This window comes from Furipterus horrens, unplaced genomic scaffold (genome assembly GCF_987537825.1).
Source record: "Furipterus horrens unplaced genomic scaffold, mFurHor1.1.pri manual_scaffold_4, whole genome shotgun sequence".
NCBI lineage: Eukaryota > Metazoa > Chordata > Mammalia > Chiroptera > Furipteridae > Furipterus > Furipterus horrens.
Window position 1 is genome coordinate 38,613,123 of NW_028327174.1, and position 21,036 is coordinate 38,634,158.

Genomic DNA, 21,036 nt, shown 5'->3' on the forward strand with positions numbered 1-21,036 from the left:
ATGACACCTTATTTTAAATCAGAAGTATTTTGAGCCAAGCGTGATGGAGTGAAATATTTCACTAATTACTATGCAGATTTATAGCTTTAATTGTTTTTCCCCATTTCTCAAGGGACATGTTTCTCCAAGAAGCACAATTGCTGAAGCAAACATTTATTTTTATTGTTTTATGGGAAAGAAGCTGAAGTACCCAACCAACTATAATTATTATAATCCAGTAAAATCACCTGCCAGAGAATTTTACTTAACTTACACCTTTGCCCCAAGCTGCGCCTTAGGGTCTGCCATATTTTCCTGTGTGAACTTGAGAGAAAATAGTCTGTTAGAATAAAACAAATTTAAAAAGACACTGATACACTTTCTTCCAATTGTTATTTTTCACACAAACTTACTGCTCTTTTCTTTCCTTTGAGAATGTCACCTAAAATCATGAAACATTAATTGTTAAAGCCAAAACACACTTTAGATGTATCCTCAAATGAATATGCCTTTTTAAAAATGACATTTCCGCATTGACAAAGGAATACATTTTTACTGTGGAATATCTGGAGCACAAAAGAAAGTATAAAGAAAGAAATCAAACCATAATTTCACCAACCAGAGATAAGCATTATAAACATTGGGTAAACTGCCTTCCAGTGAAAGAATTCCTTAAAATCTTAAAAACTATCTTCTATTCCTTAATAAAAGCTTATATTCCTCAGTAAAAAGCTTTGTTACAAGTATTCTTCCAGGACTTAACGTTTCTTGAAATCTTTGGAAAAGCATTTGATAGCGAACTTGAGTTGACAGTTGAGAATTTTTGCCATGCTGAATATTAAGTAACAAGTCCTAAAGTCTAACAGATGTTGACTGATGAACAACACACTCCAGCAGAATGCTGCTCAAAAGGATACTTTAAAAAATCAGGTCAGTTCCTTTAAAAGTGATGATTTTAAACTGAGCTTTGAGCCGATCCTAGTTGGCGCTTCAGTGAAATATACTATTTGTTTGGTTTATGTATTTTAAGTAGGTCCTAAGGTAGAACCGTATCAGAAAATTTCAACCAAGTGTAGGCCAGTCTTTGGGGACATGGACAACTCTTCAAAAAGCTTCTGTGAACCTCCTCGTACTCAATAAAAGAGAGGAGTCACCTTGCTTTATTTTGTCCACATTTAGAGATTCTCAGGCTACGTTATTATGTCTCCACATGTTCCAGGTCAAATGTGTTTATTATCTGGGACCATGTTGAAAGTCAGAGTTGCAGTTTTTCAGAGTACCTAAGAGCAATAAAGACTGTCGCTGGTAACACAGAACTGAAATTTTTAGTTTCCTTTTAAAGTCATATTTATGGTTTACTCAAATGTCTTCATATAAATCCTTTCAGACAGTCAGAAGCCTAGAGTGGGAACAATTCATTGGGGACAGATCCTGAAAACTTACAAGTACATTTTTGACAACCAACTCCTGTTTGCCTTCTAGGCCCATATCACATCCAAGAAGATGTTCATTCCCTGAGGAGGGAAACGAACCCCTCCACACACTGGGAGGGGTGAGTGAAATAGACCAGGACCTGACAAGCACAATAGAGACACCCACATGGTGTATGGCACTTACTTTAGAGCTGTTCTATAGTGGTAGATCGCTTCCCTGTTTCGACCTTGGTCCTTCAGGAAATTGGCGTAGTTGTAGTGAACTTTGGCATTGTGGGGCAGAGTTTGAACTCCAGATCTAAAATTTTAAATTAAAAAAAAAAAAAAAAGGAAAAACAAAGAGCACTGCTTAGGAATGTTGCCAGTTTCCTTCATATTTTACTCCCAGTTTCATGACCCTGTATTTGAAATGTCAGTTGCACCCTTTAAACCAAGTCCTACAAAATCTGTGAATTATATGAGTTATTAAACACACATTGATGGAAAACAATGAGGCAGATAAGGAAATGAGGTTTTGTTCAGAAAGATTAAGAACCTGGCTTTTACAGTCACTTATTCTGCTTGGGGTTCCCTAACAAAATGCCTGGGGAACCCCCACAGGGTAATAGCAAAGCTTTGAAGATGGTACAGGCGTGGGTGGGAGCAGAAGAGGATCAGTTTGTCACTTGTACTGACTCACAAAATTAACCTGCACAGGATCAGACAGCCGGTAAGTGTCACATATGGGATTCTGACCCAAGGAGTTTGGTTCTAGAGTCCCTGTTCTGTCACCTGCATGGAGGCAGTGGCAGGGGGATGATGAAAATAGATGGGCCATGTGGAGCAATGACGCCTGAACTTACATGGATCAAATGCAGGAGGAAGACAGTTAATGACAGAGAGGAAGGAGAAAGAGTGACAGCCTCGTTTCTGGGCAATTATGCTTCGATGTACAATCTCTTCCAGAAGACATATTTTTGTTTATTTTTTCATTTTAAGGTAAGAGTAATAGGGAAATTTCATACAACATGGTAAAACCTGTTGGGGGAATATGTTAGGGCATTGTGCCTTTACTGAACTTTCATTGCAATAGCCTCTAGGACCAGCAAAGATGGCCCCCCTAAAAGTCCACTGGCTGGATGCTTGAGGAACTCTCCAGGGAGAGAGTTTATAGCGAGTGCAGGAAGCCAGAGAACAACCCAAGAGCAACAGGTCATCAAAAAGCAGCAGAGTCCAAGCTTTTATGTGTCTGCTTTGGTGATTTCAAAGGTACTGCGGGTAGCAAGGATTATTTTTATTTTTTTGTGGTAGGGTGAGGCTGAAAGCAGATTGCCTATAAATTTGTTTCAGAAACAGTTAGACTCCTGATCCCCTTCCCTACCCTGGATATCCAGGTGACTTCCTTTAACTATTCTTTCCCTATCCCAGCAGAAGGCAGGAGGTTTACTCTCCAGCAAAGCCGACTTGGAGAGATCCTGTACCCAGGAACAACGGGTACAGTTGACATCAGGGGAAGAGCTGTACCTCAAAGGTAAATTAAATGAAAATCTGCATTCTGAATATGGGGGTTCCCCCAATTCCTTCTCTATGTAAAATTCTGCATGTTGGCAGCCAGGATTGGACCCCCAGGGAGGAGAGTGGGGGAATCCTCTCCTCTCAGTGGAAAGATTTACAAAGGCTGACATTTGGGTGGCCCAGTAAAACCACTGGTTTCCTTTAATCCTCCTATGGGGAGATCTGCCAGCTGACACACAGAGTTAAGGTTTTAATATAACATTTAAAATGGACATTATCCAAAGTGAATTTAGTCACAGGGGCAGGATGTGGGTCAGTACTATAACAATGGCTTTTTAAAAATCCAATTTCTTTCCAAGAATATTGTGATTTTTCCTTCCAGGAAAATTTCTGATTTTTCTATCCAGAACTAAATAGTTCATGGTAACAGGTCAGTTTTAAACATAACTTTGATTTCAGCATGAATATAACTGGCATGTTGACTGGGATTGATTCTTCTGCCTGTGTGATTAGCATAGTTGTTCTAATTTATATGTCACCAAGGAATGGACAATTAGGCCTTTGGAAACATGTTCCTTTCCGAGGTCAGGGCATTGTTCAGCAATGGCAAAAGGAAGTAATGATATTCGTAACAGACAAGCAGATGTGGGTGGAGTAACCAAAATCCTAGAACATGCTGCTTTTCCCATTGTTGTTTTTGACCTTTATGTTCTCTCTGTGGTTTTTAAATTTTTGCCTGCTGTATTTTTCCAGCCTCTCATTTTATAATGAACATTTTTTTTTTTTTAAGGCAAATAAACAACTGGCCAGAGGCAAAACTTTCCATGCCGCTATAACTGGCCAGGTTGCTCTTCCCACCAGGGCCAGACTCCTCTGTCTGCCTTCTTGGTGCTCTGATTTAGTACTCACAACTGTTTTAATGGAAACGTGCAGCTTTGCATATATTTACTCCATAAGGAAATGCAGCATTCATAAATTATACAGTTGGATCTCAAACCTCATTAATAATTACAATAATAATTATGAAAAAATCTCCCTTTCAACTCAGGATCTCAATTCATGCACTTTGTATTTCTCCTTCACACCTCTCATTTGCAAAAGACTTGGAAAATAACAGAGAGAACAAAAAAGCCACTGCTATAGGGTATACATCCAAGTTTGTAGAACATCATTTGTTTTGGTGGCATCATTGGACAAGTCTGGAGAACCATCCCCAAATTCCTGATTAGATAACAAACATTTTTGAAAAATGAGTGGTAGTCAGCCAAAGGTTAACAGGAAACATAAGAAGAATTTGTGGTTCTCCTCAAGTCTGACCCTGCTTTAACCCGAGGCCTCACAATGTCATACTTAGGATGACTAGCACTGAGGGAAGGCTCATTTGGAATCAAGCACTAGGCTAAGCACCCACTTCCATAGATTATCTCATTTTATCCCTTCAATAATCTATCAGATAAGAAGTATTAATGTATAGCCCATATTATAGATGAGGAAATTGAAGCTCAGAGAGATTAAGACCTTTTTCTAAGGTTATAGACCTTAAGGTTATAGTTGAGCAGAGATTTCAACCAAAGCCAATATATATGGTCAGAATCATCCCTGGAGTTGATCAATATTTGATGCCCAACCAAAATGGTACCACAAGATACGAGTAACTTGAGAATTTCACTTTCACAACATTTATATCATTGTTAAGCAAACTGTGGCCTTGTCATCCACAGACACATCCGTATGTTTACTTATTATCTTTTTAGTCTCTTTCTTGCGACAAGAGCAGAGTGGAGTAGTTGCAAAAGAAAATACATGGCCCACAAAGTCTAACATATTTATTTGAACCTTTACAAAAGAATTTGTCAATCCCTGCTTTATAGTCTCCATCCTGGAAAGTCTGCTGAGCTCTCTGGCTCAGCAATTCTGAGGGAAGGAAAGAGAAATGTGTTTCCTACAGAGCGGGAGGATGATCTAGGCCATAAATTCTATGGGTCATTTAAACAGTTAATGAATGGGGTCCAGAGAGACCCTGAGATGGATGCAGAAGAAAATATGTTGTCTCTGTCTTTCCAGGTATTTTGAAGATTGGAGAGTGGCAGGTGTGATTAAGTAACCTGCCCAAGATCACACTTATTAACTGGGGGAATTTGGAGCAGAGCCAGAAAGCCTATATCCAGACCTCACACTCAACCACTAAGCCTATCTTGCCTCATAGATTGTTGGTAAATGTCTGTTTAATTTATTTGAATATTACTTAGCACAGATGGGCACATACAAACATCTGGTTTTGATGGAAAAAAAAATCCTTAAAGTCTCAGATTCTCAAAAGTTTTCTTAGGACATAGATAAATTATAATCAGGAAAGATTTTAAAAACAATCTAGAGCTTTGATTTGCACATTACACAAAATTCCATCTGATAACTAAAGGCCTCTCAGGGCACAAAGTCTCTCTAAGCGTATATGTGGAATGGCTATGTTTTCGTAATCAACTGTTCACTTACTACATACTTTCATGTAAAAGAAGAGAAGCCTGTGGGTGTAGGGTCAATGGCCTTTGTTTTCTAATTGTTGGCATCAACCTTAGGGGGTTTGAACACTAACTTGTTATCCTTGAAATAAACTGCTGTGTGCCAAAATCCATTCCCAAAGTTGCTCTGAGTAAGCTATAAAAATCATTAGAGGACACAACCACTATTAGTACTTTTATTCACCGCAAGGATTCAACACAGGGCGGAACCATTTAAAAGTTTCTCCTTAGAGCATTCACTACTGGAAGTAAAAAGAAAAAGAAAAAGAAAAGCCAACAGAGACAAGAAGGAAGTTATATTCCTGAACTTCAATGCCCTTGTGTTTACAGAATGACCTCAGCCCTGGGGAGTATGAGGAAATAAGTCTGCTGTGGGGTGTGAGAACAGCACTGAGGATGGAGGTGTATGACAGAGAATGAAAAGAATCTGAAGCCTAATAATGAAACAATTCTTTACAAAAAAAAAAAAAATCAAATCCACACAAAACATCTTATATGGCAGCAGGTCCCTATGGTACCCGCTGAAACAATGATGATGACAATGATGTTGTAATAACAAATAAACTAATAAGATCTGCATGCCAGACTAATTTTTTTTCTGTTAAAAAGTTAAGTTGCCCCGTAGTAGAATCAGATATATGATCTGAAAATAGTAGACGCGTGCAGTGAAAATCTGTCTTATTCGTTTGTTTGTTCAGTCACTCATTTACTTATTTATCCATTCACACATTTTTAGCAGCCCAGTCTGTGCCCCTCCTCTAGTACTTGGATTTCCTCTGGGAAATTGTCTCTTGTCGCCCTTTGTGAAATCTCAGTGGAACCCCAAGGTGCTCTGCCTGCCCTAACTTGCCCAGTGGAAGTGAGAGGAGCTTCTTTGGCCAGATCAGTTATCTCAGTGCTATGTGGGAACAAGGGACAGGCACGTGACCTAAGCTCAAGCTCAGCCACAGGACTTTATTTTTCCCCAGGACTTAGATGTGAAAATAGAAAAAAAGACTGGTATATGTTTACCATGTGTTCCCATGAGAGTGAACAGTGCTCAAGACAGACTATCCAGATGCCCGTTTCCTGTCTATTACAACCCAGGTTTACCACATGCCCTTCAATTCAGTGCACTTGCTTATACTCTTCCAATATTTACCCTTTTCCCCAATTCTGTTTCAGCTGTTTGCCTCAAAAGAATAAGTGGTGGGCACCAGCTGAGCAGGGAAGCAAGCAAGAACCATGTTGACTGAATTGGCCAATTGTATCCTAAGTCGGGATAGAAGCTAAAAGGGAGCACAGGCTGGGGAGGCCTGGGGCAGATACTGTTGGGGTGCCAAGTGTGGCAGTGAGAGGGAAGCAAAGGTGAAGGTCACCAACACTAGGGCATTAAGGAGACAGACTAAGCTCCAGGAATATAGTATGATGAGCTATAGTCCCAAAGGGTATTTATACTATACTTTATGGCAGGTTTAGGGCTATAATTTGACATTGTTATATTTAGAAATAGCTTCCACACCACATAAAAATCTACCGGGGGGGGGGGTGATAAAGATCTTTCATTTCCTCATTCACAACTAATGTTTAAAATAAAGCAACTAGATCACAGATCACAACTTAGTATTCTGGAATATTTAAAGAAAATGTATTGCATTTCTTTTGCTTCTTACTGTGTGCTCACCTTTCCCATTCACTTGTCTGAACAGTGAATCTCAGCTACATTTCCTTGTGTTTAGAGCTGATTTTATAGCCCTGCTGATCATGAAAACCCAAAAACCTTCCCATGAAACCTTATTTTCATAAATTCACTTAGCACAAGCTCCTGTAAGATGCTATACAATTTCATTTTTAAAACAATCAAAGTTAAAACAAAACAAAGTTATATCTTCCATTTAAAACTTTACTAAAATTTTGTTCCAGATTAATAAATATTGTTAGACCCACATTAGCTCATTTGTTTGGAAACAAATATGTAAGCAAAAAATATAAATGGGAAGAGTTCACTTTGATCCATCTAATCATACCTGAATAGGGACTCTCTTGACAGCCAGATTTCATTCTGTTTCACAGTTTTCCAAGAAAAAAGCAGCAGCAGCAGCACAGTGGATACTGTCAGGGCAGTGGCCCCACATCGATTTAGCCAAGAGCAGAGCTTGTTCAGTCCATGCACAAAAAGGATGCAGTAGCCCATGCTGGAAAACAGGGTGGGGAAGCAGGATTACTTTGGGGGTGCAATAAAGTCCCCAGAGCATTCTATCCCATGCAGCTAACTTTCAAATGAAGCTTGTCCTGTGACAGAGAAACAGCAGATATAAACTTCCCTGTCTCACACAGCATCTATGTGTTAGTTCTTTCACAGCTACACTGGCACATTGGCTATTCTTTGGCATCAGTGTGGAGAATAGGTTCATCTGGTAGGCTCAAACTGCCCTGGATCTCAGAAGCTCAGTCTCCATGAAAAGTCCCTCATGCATGTTCTTGTGCCCTGGATGGGCTCTCTCACCCTTGATCTTTCATGTTACTGGTATTATATCACACTACTGGCACCGTGTGTCCGAACGTGGACTCTGTGCTACAGTAAGTCACATCACAGCTTTGTGGGAGACAGTGCCCAAGAGCTCCATATCAGGTGGAAGGATGCCAGTCACAAGGGCCATTGGTTTCTGTCTCCAGGAATGTGCTACTCAGTATGTGACACTTTGGCCAATCAAGTCCTTAAGTGGAAGAAAATCTACCCAAAAGACCAACTCCTGAGCCTCATAGCTTAAAGCCTATCACAGACAAGCTGTATTGATATGATTCTCTTGCTGATGCTGGCTCAGCTTTCCAAACAGACATGGAGAACCCCTTATGTTATCAGAGTGGAATTTTGACATGTTGAAATAACGTCTCTAAAGCCTTTGGCTTGGTGGACAGAATGTGGTTCTTAACACCACTTATACACCCACATGGATGCTTCTTGCCTGACGATTGGCCTCAGAAAAACTCAAACTTTTAGTTGTCTCTGTTATGGCTATGTGCATGTTAGTCAAAATCCACCTCATTCCAAAGATGATAACTACAAATTATTATAGAATATTTTAAGAATAAAACAAGCTTGTGTAAATAAATCCTATATTAGCCAGACTACTAATCCTATACGAAGCCCAAAATTTATATGGCCCACTTACTGGTTCATTATTTATTCATTTGCTCTCTATTATGTGACTGGCAATAAGCTGAGCACTAAAAATACATTTAGTGACAAAACAGAGGTGTTGCTGTCAAAGAACTCCAGTCTAGTGAAGGAGGTTGGTTTTATAAAAGGAAACACCTGAATATTCTGATTTCTAACACACCTCCTTTAAAAGAAACACCTCTCCACTTTCCTTTAAAAAAAAAAAAAGACTTTATTCCTTTTTAGGTAGAGGGGAAAGGAGGGGAAAGAGAGGAAGAGAAACATCAATGTGTGGTGACCTCTTACGTGCCTTCAACTGGGGACCTGGCCCACATCCAAGGCAGGTGCCCTGAGTGGGAATTGAACTGGTAACCCTTTGGTTCACAGGTTGGTGCTCAATCCACTGAGCCATACCAGCTAGGGCTCCACTTTCCTTCTGTTTGCCTTTCTAAATACCTATATTTTGGTGTCAAGGGTAAAAGAACAACAGGGAAGAATTTAAGGTTCCTGATTTGGAGACCCTGGGAACCAATTCAAGTTAGAGCTCCAATTCCATAGTTCAAGTCCAGAAGTTGACTGGTCCAGCTCCCTATACTTTTAGGGTTCACTTTTTGGTCAAAGGAAATCACTGCCCCACTCATCACTAGGGGATGACAGTTTGAGTCAAGGAAGCCTATGGCCGTGACCTCCCATCCCAATCACTGAACTTGATTTTCAAAAGCACCTTCAGAGCCTTGCAAATACCAGAGCACAGTCACTAGTGCAAAAAATAAAATAAAAAACAAGAAACCCTTTTTCCACTTCCACAACTCTTCATGTTTGGTCTTAAAGGGATTAAGATTTTCTAAATATCTCCCATTGTTGTACAACTGAACATGCTGATGTCATTACTGGCACTGTGGTGGCTTAAGTTCACAAGGCTGCTCATCATTTACTCCTCTAGCCCTGGCCAGATCCCAAACCCAAACTGAGCAGCGTGCTTCTCTGACCACAGGAAGGCCTTTTGGACTCCCTTCTTCCACTCACCAGACATTTAATAAAAAATTATGAAGTACCTGACACCATTACTGGCACCAAGAACAGATCAGTGAATAAAACAGAGAGTAATTCCTATTCTTGTGAAACTCACATTGGTGGGGAGAAACAGCTGACAAGCAAATAAATCAAAGAGTATGTCGCATAGAATAGTATGATATGTTGGTTGGAGAAAAGAAATCCAGTGGGAAAGAGACAGAGGGAGTGCAAGGTCGGGAGGAAGTTGAGACTTAATGCAGGTGATGGTCAGGCAAGGCCTTGGAGAAAAGGTGACCGGGGAACAAAAGCTCTGAAATAAAGGAGATGTGCCACGCAGATGCCCACATCTGCAAGGACAGCTGTCTTCTTGTGCCTACCTTCAGAAAGAGAAGAGAAAGGTGAATTTGTTGAATTAGGTCGCACAGCTCATACATAGTAGAGCAGAGATAGAAAGCCGAGAATTTTGAGTTCCAGAGCCCACGTTCTGCATGCTGTCCTGTTGCTGGAGTTTTGACCTGACAGCTGCTTCCCATGTTCCTCACACCTTATCACACAGCTTCACCTACTTCCTTCCCAATCGCTCCATTCATGAAATCTCAATTGTTGTTTTCTGTCTCTGTAAGGGAAACAGAGCTGCCATCTGGCAGAGCAGTAGGGAAGGAAAACACTAAGATTCCAACAGCTCCAGATCAATGGCTGCGAAGGCACAGAAGACAAGAAGGAGTAACCAAGACAGCGAAAATAGTTAGCTATCTTAGATGCTTATATGTTCCTTAAGTGCTTCCTATGTTCCAGGCACTAAGTATTGTACTTTATACAGGACTGTTCACAACATAATGGGACAAGGGCAGTACTGGCTTTAAATATATTATCTAAGTTAAAAACTTAATCCTCAGTATGTTTCATTTCATAAATGAGGAAACTAAAGCTTGTCAGAGTTAAATAACTTGCCCACAGCCCCAAAAGCTAGTAAGAGAACAGATGACCCATGGCCCTAATACTATTATAAGCCAGGAGTCAAGATACTTTTTCTGTGAGAGGCCAGGGAATAAATATATCAGGCATTTGGGGCCTTAAGGCCTCTGTCTTTCCTACTCAACTCTGTTTTTGTAGCAGGAAAGCAGCCATCGACACTATGTAAACGAAGGGCGTGGCTGTGTTCCCATAAGATTTATTTATAAAAACAGGTGGTAGGCCAGATTCCACGCACTGGCCACGGTTTGTTTTTTTTTTAACTCCTGCTATAACCAAAACAAAGGGGAACACCATTCATGTCCACTCAGCACAGACATAGGGATCAAGTAAAAGGATAATTTTTTTCAAACATCGTTGTACTGACATGTGGTTTAAAGAAATATTAAATCATGTGTATATAATAATCTTCACTTGGGTTTTCAAATTTCTTGGAGAGTATCACATTCTAATAAAGTTGAGTACAATATCACAGAGATTTAATGCTTCTCTATTATGGCATTTCATCTTTAAACATCTCAGCAGCACGGGTGAGAATCACTGTGCGTTGCTGGGGGCGGGGCAAGGCCTTACTCTCAAAGGGGAAGAATATCAAGCAAATGAGAGACTACATGCTTTTCTGGCCACTTGAGAGGCGAAACCAGACATCAGTTTGCTCTGGTTTATCTGGTTAAGGAAAATCTGAGCTCTGACCAGAGACCTCTATACAGAGCACAAAACAGTCAAGGCAAACAAACCACCGCTACTCAACAAAATCATACCCTGGAGAACCCAGAGCCAAACTCTGGCTGATGAATGTTTGGTGCAGCCCAGCAGCAAGATGTATTCTGAAAGCACGCTCGAGAAGCACCACCGCTGTCTCAGAGAATGGAGCCAATCACAGGCTGACGCTAACCGCAATTTTGAATGTGATTTATTGACAAGCTACTGAACATGCAGTGCATACAATATAAAGACTCACATCTCTTCTACATACTTCTATGCTACACACCCAAAGGGGACCAAACAGGAAATGCAAATAAACAATATTTTTCCTTTCACATTAGAACAAAAAAATATTTTTAACTTCTTTGAGAACTTTGTGAGCAGTTAAGCATTGTGTAAATAATACAAATGTTCTTTCTCAAACCCTGCCCAGAAGCTTGTAAGTGGTAACAGAACAACACTTCCCACTCCAATTTACATAAACCCCAAAGGATGACAATTTTCTACCTTTCAGGCCATAAGGCCTTTGTCTTTTCCACTCAACTCTATTTTTGTAGCAGGAAAGCAGCCATCAACATTATATAAACTGGGCCAAGTATTTTAATGATATCAGCTACGGTTTCACTTTTTGTTTAATTACATGCAGCAAAGATAGTCTTTTTGTTATCAAGCAGAACAGAAATTCTACCTTTTAACTTAACAAGCTCAAACAACCCACTGAGAGTGTCCATAAAATTATCTATCATATTAATGATACAAGACAGGTACAATCTTCCCATTTTATTACTTTAAAAAATTCCTAACTTGAGCCCTGGCAGTTCAATTGGTTAGAGTGTCCCGATACTCCAAGGTTGCAAGTTTGATGCTATGTCAGGACACATAGAAGAACCAACCAATGAATGCATCTCTCTCTCTCTCCCCTCCCTTACCCTCTCCTTTTCCCTCTCTCTCCCCCTCACTCTCTTTCTCTTTAAAATCAATAAATTAAAAAAAGTAATATTCCTAACTTTATATTGTTTAACTTTATATCCCTAGTTAACTTCATTCTGATCTGCTGAATCCTCGAACAGCAAATTGTTCAATGGTAAGATCTTATTCCAGTCTCACGGATATTGACCCAAAGCAGTTAAACAGTAAAGCCCTGGAAGGCTGAGCTCAGAATAGGTGCTTGGTTCTGCAGCTGGGAAGCAACAGGCGGTCAATGGACCAGCTTCTGTAAGCCAAGACTCATTAGTGTCCCCATTCCTGCCTTGTTCTTCTAGATTAAATATTTCATGGATGGGGAAATTTCTCAGAAGATTGAACATAATGGAGGAGTGTACTAACTTTCTAAAAATGACCCTCCAAGGCACCTCTTGTGCATTACCTAGCACCCCATACTAAAGATATGGCTTAGGTATGAAAGTTTTTTTATATTTATTTCTTCATGAAATAGATCTCTTCTGTTCTTTTCTCAGCATATCTACAGAACAACTGGGAGAAAACGCCATGGCTTTCACCTTCTAAGAACTACCTAATTCTCTTTGCCTCTTTGAAGATGAGATGCTTCCTCAACCTCCTAGTTCACCTACCAGCTCTAAAATTGATGAGACATCTCGTGGTAAAGAAGGTAGGGCTCTGGAGTCAGAATGTTAAGTGAAATAAGCCAGTCAGAGAAAGACAAATAGCATATGATTTCACTCATATGTGGAACCTAATGAACAAACTGAACAAGGAAAACAGACTCATTAGATGGAGAGCAGATGACAGCTAAGGGGGGGGGATGAGGTTAGGGGGTGGAGGGATTAAGCAAAAAGGAAAAAGGACTCATGGACATGGATAACAGTGTGGTTATCGCTGATGGATGGGTCTATATATAAGAAGACTAAATGGCAATGGAAAAAAACTACAATTAAAAAAATAAAGTAAAAAACAAAGTTTGCATCTCAGTTCTTACATTTACAATTGCTTGATCTCAGATAAATAAGCTCTCTAGTTCTTTGTTTTCTTATTTTGTAAACAGAAATGATTTTACACTGTGGACACTGGTTGATACACACTAAAGAATAAAGGATAACATTAATATTAGGCTATAATAATCTTATTAGGGAATTATTTTCTGCTACATAGAGTGTAAGGCAGGAAATGTGTAAAGTTTGTATTCTAGGTAGAAACAGATGTCTCCATAACGTAGTAATGTCCTAAGGCCTCAGGACACTGCTAGCTGCAGTGGAACAAAAGTGTTCTGCTACAGGCTTTAAGTTTGGGGGTTCACAGGGAGGAAAAGGAATTCACTGCAGAATAGAGAGTCTGGAACTGGATCTTCTGTGCCACTCATGAATTCTGTGGCCACAGACTTGCTCAGCCTCATGAAGCCTTATTTGTTTATATTACTAGGACTTAATATTGCCTGCCTTAAAGGCAGCTTAGCACACAGCTATCTTAAAGGGTTATTGTTCGGAGTAAATAAAATAATGTATGTGGACTAAATACAGGTATCAGTGTCTTCAAGTATTTAGTATGTTATACTTTATTACATCAATAATATGTACTCTATACATCATTAAAATATGGGGTTAGATCTGTAAAAACACCTTAAGAAATCCACTATATCAAAGTCCAGACAGACCCAAACTGTATAATTTATAGGGCAATTGTAAGCCTTTAAAGAACATCCACCAAAAATGCCCTTCAAACTACAAACGTCCTTGTGCAATATTCTTTGTTTCAGAAGGGTTTGATTCTGGTATAAAACAAAATATTGCAGAAAGTAAGATTCACATGTAGAATGTGAAATATATATAGACATGTATTTTTGTTAATGTGAATTCATAGATCTTGAACACAAAAAGTAAATCTTCCATTCTACCCATTTCAAATCTTTCTCTACTCTGCAGTTTTGAAACGGAAGAAAATGCAACATATAATCTTTCTGGTGAATTAATGCACAATGAGAAGGCTTTTGTATTCATTTTGATAAAAAAGAAATATTAATCGTTTGAAACTTCAAGCTGGTTGTTTAAGGATAGATGGCGTTTTACTCATTTTGCATCCTGAACACTGCCTATTACAAGAGCTGCTTCATGCATGTGACTGAACAATGCGCTTGAAGGTATCAGAAACTAACATGAAAACAAAGAGGAAGTTGACAGTCAATCCAGGTTGAACGTAGAGATGATAAGGCCCACAATGACCTATCACCCAGAGGACTGTCTGTACTCGGGACAGGGGAATTTCCTCTTGTTGGTGCCTTGACCCCAGACCTGGCTTCTTTCCCCCAATGCCTGGTGAGAGCAGCACATTTCCCATCTGGGACTGAGAGGCCTTTTGGCCAAAGCTGAACACTTCCCAAGTAATTCCACAGCTACTTCTAAAAAGTCAGAGAGGCCACCTTCTCCATCATCCTACAGCCCACTCATCTCTAGGACATGGATTTCACCTTTTCTTATTCTATAAACCACCATATTCTAGAGCACAGCGTCTTCGCTTTTGAACAGCCCACTAGTTGCTGCTGGCCCCTCCACTATTCCCTGTGTTAACCCAGACCTGGTCACACAGGCAGAGGCTGTGCCACGAGCCCACTGTTCTTTAATCCTCGGCAGTGCTCTGAAGAAGCATCTACTATGCCTGTACTACGACGAAACACAGACATACAAAGTGGTGGTCCCAGTCCACACTGGAGCAAGACAATCCAGATTTCTAAAAGAGTGTAAAGGATATTTTCAGACTACTGAAATCTGTATAAGAAGTCACAGATTTGAGATATATTTCCCTGTGCAGAATTCAAGGGAAAATGAAAAAGATTCACTAATAACAAGGGGTCTTGACAGGAAGGAGGCTGAAATGGCCACACTTAAGTCCACCCACACCCTCCAGGCAAAGCCACGGCCAACTGTGCAGGACACAGGGTGTGTGACATGTACTCTTTGGTCTCCTCCACTCACACAGGCAGATTTCAGAACCTTTGGTATTGGGTTTTGAAATGCTAACAGGCTAGGCTGACACTATTCCCATCTGAGCACCTGGGGAAGAAGAAGCCTACACCTATGCTACTTTGATTTCCTTTGACCGTGACCCACCTGATCTTCTCATTTGCACAAGGTAGACTGAAATAATAACTTGCAATTGCCTAGCATAACTTACAATGTTTTCCACATATATCGTTCCATTTAGTCTCATCTGAATCCAAATTACACTCTCCAAATTCTACTTTCAAATCCTGGTTCCTAAGAAATTTGCTATTCACCATTTAGTCCTTAACAGACATAAGCATTCATCTGTTATATTAATAGGACTCTGTACTATTAAGGCCATGACTGTGGTCCAGTAAATAACTGTTCAAATTTATCTATACCTTGCACCCTGGGCTGAACACAACCAGTTCAGCACAATAGATCAGCTAGTCCTCCTGCTTCCCTTCCTGCAGTCTTGGTGACTGACCACCTGTCTGGTGCTGCCCTAGTACCATCCCTACCTGGCACTGCCCTGCAGAGTAGCCCTCACTGGATGGGGTCTAGCTCCTAGATCTCACACCCTCACCTGAGTTCAGGTCTCAAAGGGCTAATGGAACAGTGCATGCTGGTGCAGCAAAGAGCAAAGAGAAACACGCTAAAATCACACATTCCCATCTTTAGCCGACGGTATTCTGAAGTATAATGTTAATCAGCTTCTGGAACCCCAGCGTAGGTTAATAACCAGCAGGACGCCTCTGAGTGCATGACACTGGAGGTTTGTCCCACAAAGGATTGGAGGCATGGGGAGAAATGGGAAAGCTTGCCAGACTCCGCTTTCTATTAAAATATAATGAGTACATGGAAGACACCATATTTAAAACATCAGAATATCTTTCTGAGTAAAAGGACTTTTTTTCATTACCCAAATCTTGAATTGCTTCTCCAACTATATCATTAATCTTTACTTCGCTCTTTCTCTTTCAGCCTCACTTTATTGTTCCCTCTGGTAACAGTGTATAGCACTTCTGTTTTCCTTTTGTCATTCTCATGATGACAAAGGAACACCTCATTGTTTTAAGATGGCCATGACAGAAATGCATATAAATGAATGGAAAGCTAAAAATAAATAAAAAATGAGTGGATTTGAGTAATTTAGCCAACACATACATACAGTTATACACTTATTCTCAGAGGGTCAGTGCACTTGACCTTGTAACTATGAAAACTGCCTATCAATCTATCGCCTAGGTTATCAGTTGAGAGACTCTGTGAAAAGCCCAAGTTGCTTCTTCCATCCCTGTCATGTGTTATACAATGAGAATTTCAAATAAAGAATCAAACTAGGAGGCAAAGCAACTGAATATCTGGTTCTACCTAGTTCCTGGGCTTTTTACTATTCCAGTGACTTGGTCCACTCAAAATCTGGTTACTTGGGTCATCTAGGTGGCTCAACCTTGTCCCATCCCTACTAGTCCTGGCATGAGAGAGACTCAACATGCTGAACTCAGTGCCAATCAGTCTTATGGGCTATCTTACCCTTGCTTTGAGCTCCTATTTAGATATTTGGCTTCAGCCCAGTTCCTGAGTATCTCCCCACGGAGGTTCATCCCTTGATATGGATAGACAAATCTCTAAACTGTTCTCATGGGCTGCAGCCTCTCTCAGCAAGCTGCCCATACTGGTGCTCCTTGAAGAGAAAAGTCTGGCATTGTTCCTGTCGTCAGGGCCCCATTTCCTGACATGCACTCCTTGCTGCTGCTTGCCTACATCAGCTTCTAAAAAAAATCACCATTCCTGCTGCTTAGGAGGACACCCTGGTACGTCATAGTAGAGGCCTCACACCAATGCCTCCTCTCCACTCTCAGGCCCCACCAGGGAGCCTGTCCTCATGGTACATCTCTCTTCCCCTACGGGACCCTTTCTGCTGAAACAGAGAAGACAGAGATGGTCCCATTCCAATGCATGACAACATTTTTGGTTAAGATCTTAAGGGAAGAAAATCATGCTTTCTATAAGGTTATTTGAAATCACAAAAAAAAAAAACCAGTTGAACTTTGGAGCAGAAAAAAAACCTTAGAGATCATGTACCAGTGTTGACCGGAGTTTTAGATTTCCCAAACCAGAAAAATTTCCAAAAAAGGGGAGCCGAGGGGGCGGAGGAGAAACTGACAAGGGCTGTGACCCTGCGGCTCTCAGTAGCTCTTGGCAACTACTGACCAAACTCAAACCTCTGGTTTTACAGATAGGGAAATGGCTTCGGCGACGGCCAAGCAGTGGGGGGACAGATGGGCCGTGCTGAGGCCCAGTTCAGTCTTCGTCATGCTGGATTTGCTCAGGTAAGTTTTTGGTGCTATCAAAAAATGTCTCTGCTGATTTTAGTATTTGGTAAAACTTTGATTCTCTCTTAATTGATCACCGCTCTCCTCTACTAAGTCTGAAGAAGTATGTGCATAGATAGCTCCTCAGAGGGGGTCCCCAATATAAGGTGACAGAGGTACTGTTACTTCAGAGGTAACATTTCTCCTTTGGCAAGCTGAAAATAAACATTGCGATCTTGTTTCAATTGCAACCTGGTTAAGATTTTAAAATTCCATTTCAAACTGATAGATATGGTTTGAAGAGATTTTCCAAAATTGAAAAGGAATGAGAATCATCTTTTGCCCAATTTTCCATGTCTAGTCTGCCCATAAGTTCAGGGACTATACAATTCAAATGACATCTCTTTCTAAGAGAAAGGCAATTTTTAATTTTTCTTTTCTCCTTCAAATACATATTGTCCTCTGTGGTTTCAATTATTCTTGATTGGTTCTATTCACAATATTGTTGCAGCCTTCGCTTACTCCTGCCTATTCTTTTCCTATCTCCACTCATTCGTGTTTTCCTAAAGCAGCTTAGGAATTTGTTCTCTGGCACCAAAGGGAATAACTCTCCCTTAATCTGGCATATGAATGGATATTTGAACACATTCCATGACCTTATTTGAATGCTCTCAACAACTATTTCTGCTTCATTGGTTCTAAAAATTTTAGTCCTTTTGAGAATTCTAATGTGGTTTTTATAAATTACAAAAAAAAGATAATCATAAGATTATATGCTTCTTTTGAAATAATGTTACAGAGTAGGGTCACCAAGGAGATGAGAGGGGCTTTGACTGTACAATGCTGATGAAAAGTTTGTGCGGCTTGTGTCACAGGCCGCCGTCAGGCATTTAAAAATGAGGCAATAGTCATTAACAAGGGAGAGGGCCACATGGTTTTCAAAGAGGTAAAAGAGGAGAACTATGTGGTTCTGAAAGGGAAAAGGGAAAGGCCACACAGTTTGTACGGAGGTACAAGGGGAGAATCACATGGTTCTGCATTAGAGCTGGAGAACAACCGCGACTCAGGCAAAACCTCCCCAATCAGGCACAAATGACTGGGAGCTGCCGGTAAAGATGAACTGTGTCTGGGAAGTAGGGAAACGGTAATTCTAAAACTAGCCTGGTTTGGTGGGGGGAGGCAGAACTAAGTGTTTGTGGGTGTCTTAAAGAAAGTAAGATTTAACAGCAGACATCCGCCATTAATCTAAATCTGTATAACCTGTAAATAAACAATTCCTTTTCTTTTCACCAAACTCTAGTATTGAGAGTTATGCTTTTGGTGGCGGGCAATCGAGGCCCCATAACTGAGCAGTCTGTAGGTTCTGTTTCAATCAGGACAGCCCCGTGGGTTCTGTTTCAATAAGAATAAGAGATCCAAATTTCTGTGAAAGAATGATTTACATCCCAAACTCTCCTGCCTCTTCAAACAAGACATCAATAAAATTGTCATTTATCATCAGAAGAAAAGATGATTCCAATTTCTTTTTTGGTGGTCAAGTTCTGACCCTAAGGCCATGCAGCGCTAAATAGCCTATTCCTGTTGCTTTCATCCACAGACCTCAAGTGAAAGGAAGAGCAAGTGAGAGGAAGGTGACATTGTCAGTTCTTTCCAGCTTAGGATGGAGGGAAGTGAGAAGATTTAAGTGGCTTGTTCATTATTAGGCGGAAAGGTGGAAGGTGAAAGAGCATTGTTGGTCTGACTCATTCTGGGCTTGGGACTCACCCATCTCCAGTGAGGGTGGGTGTAACTTCTGTGGGGTTTATGAATGAGATTCTAAGGCCAGGAGTTGATTCCATAATAACCTGGAACATTTAATAAGTAGGCAATCCACCTTACTCAGCAGGATTATCAATAGAGCTCTTTACTTCATTTTCCTATTGTTTGGTAAAGTTTTTGAGACAATACAGATTTTCTGCATAAATATAATGACCTGTATTTTCAGGAACACCATTAAGCTCACTGGGTGTATGTTTTCCTTAAAGTACTGGGTAGTGATGCTGTGGTGGAAACTTGCTGTTTCTTGTCAAGGTCAGTAATGGAAAGAGGGTCATGCAGAGAAGATTCTTGTGTATAAAAAAGGCTGGGGGCACATTCTTCACCATCACCAGAGCCTATGTGTAGGTTTATTAAATAAAACAAGCATAATTCAATGCTCTGACACCTTCTGAGGGATGCCAGCAGCATCTGCAAAATTCTCTGTGGCCTCAAGGAAAATTTTGGCAGCTCTTTGTCCAACTGTCTACCATTCTCTACTGAAATGGGGAGGATGGTCACTGCTGGGTAAAATCTTTTCCAGAAAAAGCCCTTATTTTCATAGAAAACTGCCAATATTTATAAACTGGCTCTCATGAAGCCATTAGAACTTTCTAAGCCCATAGCATAGAAGTTTGCCCACATAGGCTTAAATTTCAGACTCAGCCTGGACCATCACAGTGACACACCTTTAGATAATGATGGAATCCCTTGTCATATGTAACACAGTTCCCCTGTCTTAGTTACGATAATGGCTGTGAACAAATACTGGCATTCATTGGAGGTACGATGCCTCACTCAAAAAACTTAGGTTTCCTCCAATTCCAGCCTCCCCAAAATCTACATTAAATGCTCAGGTTTGTGATCAGAGCTGTGGACCTGACCCAGCAATCTGACTGCTTCCACAGAGCTCAGGATCACCTTTAAGGGGCAGGAGAGCACCTCCCCTCCCTGTCACAAGGCTTTGGCACCTGCAGAGACTTTGACTCTGGAGGCGGGAGAGTGGCCTGGCTGGGCACCATGAGGATACAGATATTATGGACATGGATGATATGGAGATGCCAGACAGTAAAGAAAAACCCTCAGAAAATGATGACTTAGCTCCAACACTGCAATGTGTAGCTGCAGGGGCTTGAAGGGAAAAGGACAACCATCATTCTATTAAAGGCCAGTTCACTGAAATTGATTTTGGATGACTCTGCACCAAGTTTGCACAATGCAGCAAACTCCAAATTGCTTCTGAGATGCAGGTACTTGCTCCTGGTAAAATTGATGTTTTTGTTATATTCAGAACTTTTATTTTAACCCAAATCAGTGTATTCCTAGCAGAAATAGGACAGGGACAGTACTTCGTCTTTCTCAGAAAAAATGAAATAAAGTCAGAGAAAGGTCTCTTTAAAATAGGGCAGCATGGGAAGAGCCAGCGCTGACATGATTTTTCGGATGCTTGGAGGACATACCTACGTGGGTGAGAGGAAAGCTTTGTTTTAAATAAGATATTCCACAATGTTATGAACTTCCATAATTTTTACCTAAGGGTCTCTTTCAGAAAAATAAAATTTTAACTTCTTGTTTATCACAAATTGTTCTCTTATATCTGGATTAGACACATGCAATTCTTTGTCACCCAGAACCCCAGTTTCCTAAGGATTTCGGTCACACAACTCTTGGAAGTATTGAGTCCTGTTTACCAAATGGAGTTGAGCTGGAAGTACTTTACTAAGTCCACATCTTCTC

General features: G+C 40.5%; 1 protein-coding gene across 1 annotated transcript in view; it reads right to left on the minus strand.

Annotated features, from left to right (window-relative positions):
- Positions 1 to 21,036, minus strand: part of TMTC1 (transmembrane O-mannosyltransferase targeting cadherins 1) — a 236,827-nt gene that overhangs the window by 60,330 nt on the left and 155,461 nt on the right. The window contains exons 10-11 of the mRNA XM_090272969.1: positions 7,432 to 7,599; positions 1,597 to 1,710 (exon numbers count right to left, since the gene is read on the minus strand). Coding sequence (XP_090129095.1) covers positions 1,597 to 1,710; positions 7,432 to 7,599 — 282 coding nt within the window. The remainder of the gene's footprint in view (positions 1 to 1,596; positions 1,711 to 7,431; positions 7,600 to 21,036) is intronic.